The sequence below is a fragment of the Phascolarctos cinereus genome, unplaced genomic scaffold (genome assembly GCF_003287225.1).
Source record: "Phascolarctos cinereus isolate Bilbo 61053 unplaced genomic scaffold, phaCin_HiC Scaffold_5;HRSCAF=322, whole genome shotgun sequence".
NCBI classification, from domain to species: domain Eukaryota; kingdom Metazoa; phylum Chordata; class Mammalia; order Diprotodontia; family Phascolarctidae; genus Phascolarctos; species Phascolarctos cinereus.
Genome location: NW_027555958.1, coordinates 296,749,993 through 296,758,690, shown reverse-complemented (window position 1 = coordinate 296,758,690; position 8,698 = coordinate 296,749,993). Strand labels below are relative to the sequence as shown.

General features: G+C 42.2%; 1 protein-coding gene across 4 annotated transcripts in view; it reads right to left on the bottom strand.

Moving 5' to 3' along the window:
- Positions 1-1,045: 1,045 nt before the first annotated feature.
- Positions 1,046-8,698, bottom strand: part of SPOP (speckle type BTB/POZ protein) — a 74,147-nt gene continuing 66,494 nt past the window's right edge. For all 4 annotated transcript variants that reach the window (XM_020997375.2, XM_020997376.2, XM_020997374.2 and 1 more), the window contains 2 exons: positions 5,130-5,272; positions 1,046-2,499 (listed from right to left, as the gene is read on the bottom strand). In XM_020997375.2, the coding sequence (XP_020853034.1) occupies positions 2,355-2,499; positions 5,130-5,272 (288 nt within the window). In that variant the 3' untranslated portion in view covers positions 1,046-2,354. The remainder of the gene's footprint in view (positions 2,500-5,129; positions 5,273-8,698) is intronic.

Genomic DNA, 8,698 nt, shown 5'->3' with positions numbered 1-8,698 from the left:
CAGCCACCTTGCTGGCTTGTCCTGTGTATCAACTTCAAAGGTTGGGGAGACATGAAATTACAAGCCAGAGAACTTTTACAAAGGTATTGTTAACAGAATGAGATCAGACCTGAATTCTGATGGTGTTTGATAGAATAGCAGATTCCAAATCTTGCCCTTGGTTATACTGATAATCACCTGTCTATTCAGGATTTTCCTCCTCTGTACTGTCAGAGATTAAAATGTCCACTCTAACTTTTAGGTTGGAGTCTACACTAAACTGAATTAAATGAATGAGGTTAAGTTGTGACCCAAGCTCAAAAAACCCCAGCTCCACTAGCCAGATGATAGCAAATTCATTTCTTAGCTTCACTCCATCTGGGGTACTGCTGTGAATGGGGCAGCAAAGGTGCCCACAAGTGCTCTGGCAGCGAAGCTCTTCTGAGAGCACATCCCTAGTAGCACAAGGACAGGGGTGCTAGTTCTTTCTATAGCCAGAGAAGGATCAACAACGGAAAGGGCACCAACTCACCCTCAATTCAGTCACAGCATATCACCGCACACTGGTTCAGTGATTCTGTGATTACAATCTCTTAATTGCTCCTTCTGTTTTGTTACTAAGTGAGGTCTGTAATTTCTGTAGTTCTGTGTGGTTCTGTAATGTGGTGTGGAGAGTGGACACGGCTCTTAGGACTTTCAGAGGGGACAGACTCTCTTACTCTCATTTCTACACTAGGCTCCAGTCTCGGCAACCCTGAGGAGTAATTACCTAACATTCGCCCTAACCGAGGAGTGAAAGGGCAGCACTAAGGTGCAAGGGCAGGGGGCTGGCAGCTTGAAAAGGTCATTTTGACCCTCTTTCCCATGAAAAGACATTGAGTTTGTGCTGCTCAGGCACTGAGATCAGAATCACTATTTTCATTAGAACACCTGGAAGAGTGGCATTGGCCAGATGTAGTTTTAGGAGGCCAACCAGACCTGGAAAGTCCTTTGAACGGGTGCCTCTGATCCAGAAGGCAGGCCAAGGAGAGGGGGGAAAAAAAGGAAAACCAGGGATACCACACAGTACAAAATAGTAATTATTTATATTTTCAAAAAGAAAAAAAAATGACCATTTGGAAGTTCTCCCCATGGGAGGCAGGAAAGGAAAAGAACTGGACTGGCTCCTATGCAGGCGGCAAGTCAAGTAAAAACAACTGAGCATTTCAGGACCAGGAATTTTTCATGCAGTATTAGTGAACAACTAACACGGCATATTAGTGTTTTTAGTGGGGTTTTTTCTTCCCACACAGTGTTAGTGAACAACACTGCGTATTAGTGTTTTTAGAGTTTTATTCCACGCAGTGTTAGCGAACAATTAACACTGTGTTTTCAGTGTTTTATTTTTTCCCCACGCAGTGTTAGTGAACAACTAACAATGTGTTAGTTTTTCCCCCACCCTTTTCAAAAAAGGGGGCTGGGGAGAAGGAGGAGGGAGAAATAAAATGAGAGAAAAATGCCAAAAAACATTTTCCACAATATCTAAAAACAGAAAACCACAGTTCTTGTCAAGAAAGTACAAGATAGAGATGAAGGATTGTTTTCCCCCAGCTCTTCAAAACCAATAAAGACTCTTTGCAAAGGGCACCACGTCGAGGTTCTTGTCTCCCAGACCAGAGGGCTTCCTCTCCACCTCTCACCTTCACAGGTCTTTTTTCCTCACAGAATGATAAAGGGTATTTTCCGTTTTTGCAAACAACATGTAAGTGCTAATAACAAGAGAGAACTGCTCTTCTGTTCGCTGTATACGATGGTGAGGCGTTTTTGTAAACGTCCCAGTTTTACCTCAGCTGAAAGGACTAAAGTTTCTTTCTCTCAACATAAATACTACTGGAATCCTCCAGAAACGGCCTTTTGGGAAATTCCATCAAAAATTCTTTCCTCCTCTTCCTTTTTTCTTTCCCCTTCTCTTAAAAACTAAGCAACTTTGTTTGTTTGTTTTATTCCAGGCACCTGACGATTTGATCTGTTCTGTGCTGTCAGATGCAGAGATGGGTTATACCCTAGTACCACTTCTGGATGTCTTCATGGGATGTCAGCACCTAAACCAAATCCCTGGAGGATCGACTTGTCCAAGCTGAAGGGAACACACAGACAACGCAGCAACAGGGTTTTCGTTAGGATGAACTGCCCCGAGCCCCAGGCCCTCCCCTCCCCCTACGTCCCCTCAAGTTACTTGGTGCTGTTTTTAAAAGTCAGGGTGTCATGAAACAGTCTTTTCCCCCATAATAGAGTAAAAGCTCCACAGACTGAGCTGTCTCTACGTAGTGGTCAAGGACAGCAAACGTGCTGCTGCTTCTGGGAAAAAAAATTGGGTCCTGCAAGAAGCAGAGGCCTTAAGATTGCTTCAGGCGCTTTCGTGGGGGCCCCAAGAAAGGGCACTGTGCTGAAGCCAGGGAGCGGTATGCCTCGGCCACCAAGTGGGGATGTGAAACCACCATGGACTTCCATCCAGAGGTCTCCATGACATCTGAAGCGTGACTAGAAGAAACACAGACAGACCAGTTAATGGTGAAAAGAGAGGGCAAGCAAATTATGGAGTACATATCTACCACTGGCCTAATTTTTAAAAATTTCAAAAACAAAAAGATTCACAAGGTCTCACATATCTGGCTGATGTGAAGGTACGGCAACAGTATTTCGTAGTTTTGCTCACTATACTTTGTTCCATTACTCTGAAATTCAGGTCTTTGGACAAGGACAGTAAGGCTATTCAAAGTTGCCAATGACCTCAAAGATCAAGTCTGATGGCTTTTTTTCAGTACTCAGACTTCCTGACTGGAGCATCTGACACTGTTAACTCTCTCTCCCCTGGATACTCTCTTGGGTCTAGATTTTTGTGAAACTTATCTTTTTTGAGTCTCTTCCTATCCAGCTGACCACTTCTCAGTCTCTTTTACCAAAATCATCACCCATACTTTTCCCTAAACTGATGGGATACTCAAAGCTGGGTCCTGGACCCTATTCTCTTCTTTCTCTACATTCTTTCACTTGGTGATGTCATTTGTTGCCATGGGTTCAATTACCATATCTACTAAAATGACTTCTAGATCTCTATTGTCCAGCTCTAGCATTTCTCCTGAGCTCCAGTTTTGAATCACTCACTGTCTACTGGACATTTCAAAGGGGATGTTCCAAAGATATCTTAAACTCAACCATCCAAAAACACAACTCATTATCTCTTCCTCCAAAACTCACCCCTCTTCTTCTGAACTTCCTTGCTTATGTCCAAAGAATCACCCTCCTCCTTCCACTCTCTCCCTCACCCCACCTGAGTCTATTCAGTTGCCAGAATTGCCATTTCTATTCCTACAACACCCCTCCCATCTGATCCCTTCTCTCTCCTCATATGGCTCCTACCCTAGTTGACATTCTCACTACCAGCCACATGGACTACTGCAACGGAGTCTTATTTTGTTCTTCCAGGCTCAAGGCTCTTTACACTTCAATCCACCCTCCAGACAACTGCCAAAGTCATCTTCTTACAGTGCAGGCCTAACCATGTCACTTCTCTACTCAATAAAATCCAGGAGCTCTCGATTGTTTCCAGGATAAAATATAAATTCCTTTTTGGCATTTAAATCTCTTCACAACCCAGACTTACCTTTCCTGCCTATTACACAGTACTTCGTTGGACTACAGTCCAACCAAATTAGCCCTCTTGCTATTTCCTCACTTGTGATCACTCAGCTCCATTCTCTTTATCTTTTCAGTGCCTGGAATTCATTCTCTCCTCTTCTTCCTTTTACAATCACTCAGTTCCTTCAATACTCAGCTCAAACACCACCTTCTGCAGGAGGCTTTGACTGACTCCTCTCAGGTCCTAGTGCTCCTTCTCACCCCTCCCATTACCTAGCATTTATTTTGTATCCATTTTGCACATACTTCTTTATGTACATGCATAAAAAACGTAAGAAGTTCCTTGATGGACAGGAATTGTTTCATTTGTGTCTTCTTATCCCCGCTCTCTAGCACAGTAACTGGCACTTAATAAATGCTTACTGGTTGACATACTTTACAATCCTCTATGGAGTCAAAATCCCAACCTCCTCCATTCCTGTCAATGAGTGACTTTTGAAAACAATCTCATGGATTATCACAGAAATATATTGCTCTCTCTTCTAGGATTTCCGGAAATAGATGCTGATCACCCATACCTCTAGGAGGCTGATCAAGAAGTTTACTTTAAAGAACCCAACATAGGTGGTCCAGAAAAGGTTGAATGTTAAGATTCTGAGACCAGAAATGTACTTTATGAGTTAATGAAGTTTATCTATTAAGGTAGCTAAGCCACTTTTGTTAGAATATGAAGTGCTATTAAAGAAACTCTAACACATTTGCTCTTTTATCCTAAGTGAAAAAAATGAACTGACCATGAAATGCCCTGGCTTCACTGGCTCCTCTAGCAATGTGTCTCAGGTCTGCCATCCTCCTGAGCCCTGAAGCTCTATACTTTCTGCTTCTTGTCTCTGTCCCATCTCTGGGATAAACTGTCTCCTGAGTTTTCTCCTGAGACACACCCACTCAAGAGCGAGATACTGTTGCTCAAAGAAAACTGACATTCTCCTGGCACATTCGTGTACTTGACAGCCACTGCTAACTGGGATTATTTCATGGTCAGATAATTTTTTCACTTAGGATAAGAGAACAGACCTGGTGGAATCAACTGTTTCCACTTTGAAGAGCCTAATCTCCTGATCAGCCCAACCTTTTCCCCCCATTTCACTGGTAGATATATCTCATTAACTCATAACACACATTTCTGGTCTCAGAAGATCTTTGCAATTAAGTTTTACTGGACTGGATCCCAAAACTGAAGTAAGAAGTAAAAGAAGTACTTTCTGAAGATACAATGTTCTTTCAACTCAGTAAGTTACAAACAAATTAATACAGTTCCCTTTTAAAATTAATCAAAAACTTAAACTCACCAGAAAGATACAACCACAAAGGCAAAACTATTTTCCAGACTGTCAGCTGAAGAAATGCCTAAAACACACAAATCCCTACCTGCTACCTGAAGGGTTAATGAAGTCACCAGCACTGAAAGAGTTTTCTCTCATCAATCCCCCTCTCCCTATTCCCCAAAAAAGACCTGGAAGATGCCAACTCACTAATTAATGAAATCCACTGCCTGTGTTTTCAGCTGATCTGCGCTGTGCAGGTCAGCCAGGATGAGAATCTCTGCTGCGTTCTCCACGGACAGGCTACTGCAGAGTGCGTCTTCACACATGACCTTTAGACGCTCCAGGGCATACTGTGAGACACAAACACCACCATGGTCAGGGCAGCAACAGCTATGGGCAGAATGATTCTTAAGTTGCTTTTCTTGGCAGTAACCCTCCTCCAGACAGACCTCAGACTCCATTAGACACAGGGATAGAGTTGCACACACTGACAGGCCACAAAAAATACTGGTTCATTTACTCATACCAGATTGGCACATTTTGAGGGTCAATTAAGTTTTAAATGAGGGCATCCAAGAGGACTTTTAGTACCTGGCACACAAAGATTCTTATTTAGAAATTCATAGAAGTCTCTCTCCCCAAAATGTATCTTAGTCTCATCCACCCCCACAGCAGTATATTGTATTGTTACTGTTTACACAGTTCAGAAGCAATTTCACTTTAAAACTTCTGCTACATACTGTTTTGGAAACAGAGTGAGATGAAATATGGTTTTATTCCACCACTTTCTTGCCCCGGTATTGTCATTAGTCTAAATGGGAAAAAGAATCCCATGGTGGCTTTTTACCAGAACCTCTGCTGTTAATGATCTCATTCAAGGCCTTCTTTTGACTAGAAAAGGCCAAATGGAATCCCATTCTATTGAGGTTAAGGTTAAGATTCACAGGGTACATGGACAAAAAAGAAGAGACCCCCTCCCCCATCCTGGTTTCTAAACTCCCTACTGTCTAAGTAAAAGGTTTAAATGTCCCTGGATGTGGGAGGCTGGGTTGTGGCTGGGCACAAAATACACAATTTATCTGGATGGCTTCAATGCAACAGTGCTGTTTAGTACCTAATGTGAGACTATGATTTGACTTTGGGACTTTGTGAGGAAGAAACTAAGCCAGCACAAAATATAAATGTAATTCAACAGGATTCCCTGGTGGGCTGTTGTGCCATGGGGGTATGTAGAGGTTCCTTACAGGGCCCATCTTTGGAGCTTCAGAATTCTATGGGGCAACACCCCTTCAGGCAATAAAAATGAGGCCAACTGCATTTTTATGAATTCTGGATGAGGACAGCAAATCTGCTGGGCACTCTGATCTCCAGGAGCAGAAAGGAAAAGATGAAGAGAGAAAGGTCTATTGGTTTTGGTGCTCCCTCAGTCTCTGCATTTGTGCAAGTGGGAAAACAGTTTTAGTAAAAGAAGAATGACACCACATAAGAAAGTGGGATGAGATTTCTGCATTCAAAGGCTGGGACAGCTTGGAGGTGGGGGCTGGGGATTGGCTCTCTACAGCTATGGGAGAATCTTCTTCCCATTCTTCCTCCATACATGTATTATAAGGACCTGTACTACGAATAGCTCTGATCCCAACTGCATAATTAGACAAAAGTAGCCATTTTGGTCCCAGGGGGAACTAAGGTTTTTTTTTTCTTAATTATGCTTCTGAAAAACCTGCCTAAATAGTGGTACTTACCCAAGAGATTGAAATTGTGTCTCCTGGGCCTGGCAGATGTGATGTGCTTTGTTTTTGGTCTAATTACACATATTCTCAGGGGACTGGAAAAGCTCGGAAGAAGCTGGTTTAGCCTCTTGGGCAAATACTAGATGGTTTAGGTCCTTCCATGAATGATTTCTTTTTCTGCTTTCCTTAAGCTCACAATGAAATTTTAAAGTAATATGCTGGGGCAAGACCCAAAAAGTTGGAACAGAATGTAGAACCTGAAAATTCTACCCCTTGTCAGCTTCTCTTTCATGAATGGAAAGGGATGCTGAGATTCAATGACTTTAACTGATTTTTTAATACCAGTGAACATGTTACGCTGACAATATCCTGCCTGGGAATAGCTGCAGAAGCTGTTCCCCTGTGGAGCTGCAACAGGTCAAAGGCAACATGGTTCCTTGGCTAAGTAGCCAAAGGAAAACAGAGGGGCAGAGTTCTAATCTTGGCTCTACCAGTGGCATGTTGCACAATACTGGACAAGTGAGTCAAGTGTCTTGCGATTCAGTATTTCTGTCTGTAAACTGAGATTACTGTCAACTTGTGAAATTTGGGGAAAAATTATCCAATGACTGAAAAATACCCAGGTGTGAAAGGACAGTCAGTTTCTAGTGGACAAATATCCATTAGATGACAAAAATCCCAGCAGAAAAAATGAAAAGGGGATATAAGCTCAAAGACATTTTAAGCACAGTCTGTCTTTTACTTTTACATCTCTGCCTGTTGTACGTCTTCAGGACTTTCAAACCAACCAATGCCTAATAAATAGTTATTGACTGCTAATCATCACTGTCTCTTGGCAGAATGGAAGAAGCAATGAATTGGGAATCAGGAGATTTATAGTCTCAGCTCTGCAAAGGTCATTGTATAACCCTGGGTTAATCATATTCCCCCCACTCCATACTCTGAGCCCTCAGTTTCTTCATCTGTAAAATGAAGGAGGTGGACTAGACAGCCTGGAAAGTCCCTCCCAGCTCTAACACTTTATGATTCTATGATTCTTTGGGAAGCGGGTACCCTCAAGGAGGAAGAATTAATTTGAGGAACCTACACAGCCTTATTTCCTTCAAAAGATTTTTTGAAATTAAAATCTTTCTTTTGCTTTGTACTTGACAAACATCAAACATTTTCAGATACACAGAAAGAACAGAAGAAGAAGAAGACTGTACATGAAGCCACAAATCTCTATTATGTATAACTTGCGTATTTCTAAAAGACTTAAATAGAGGAAAATATCTTCAGTCTTATCAAACCAATTTTGATATCAGCATTAAATTACCTTATAAACAATGTTCCCATCCCATAAAAAGGCCTCCAATTCAATTAAACAAAGTTAACAAACACATCTGATTGAGAAATAGATAAAATCTCCACCTGTAAACAGAAGTCACAGAGTGCTCTCCTCCATCCTCAGGAGGTGCAAAAGGAGGTGGAGGGAGACCACGATGATTAGCAGATCCCAGGAAGGCTCTGAGCCCTTAGGCTGGAGCCATCTTTTCCCTCTGATGAGTTCTGCAGCATCAGAGCAGGAAGAGAAGATGCTTTTAACAGAAAAATCACCTTTCTCCACCACCGAGGTCTAATACTGCAGTTACACAAATCCTCCCAGCACACTTCCCTTAAATTTCTCCATAAGTAGAATTATTTTCAAGATGGCAAACACCAAATAACACGCAAGGAGCCATTCTTTGTTTCCTCAGCAGCCACTCCTCCTGGGATTCCACTTTCACGAACTACTGGTGGCATTGTGGGAGACGTTCAAGGAGCATGCCTTGGTGTGCTCAAGATATCCTGGATTATTTGGCAAATATTTCAACTAACCACTTAAGAAAAACCTGAAGTGCCAACTAAGAAACAAACTGAAAAAGGATCATTCTTCATCTATCCCCCTCCCTTCTGAGGTTTTTCCTTGATAGTTAATTCCACAGCAGGCAACTGGTTCATTACATTAAGATGACATGGCTCAGTTTGGGAAATGGAAGGAGAGCAGGAAAGGCAGGGGTCATCAAA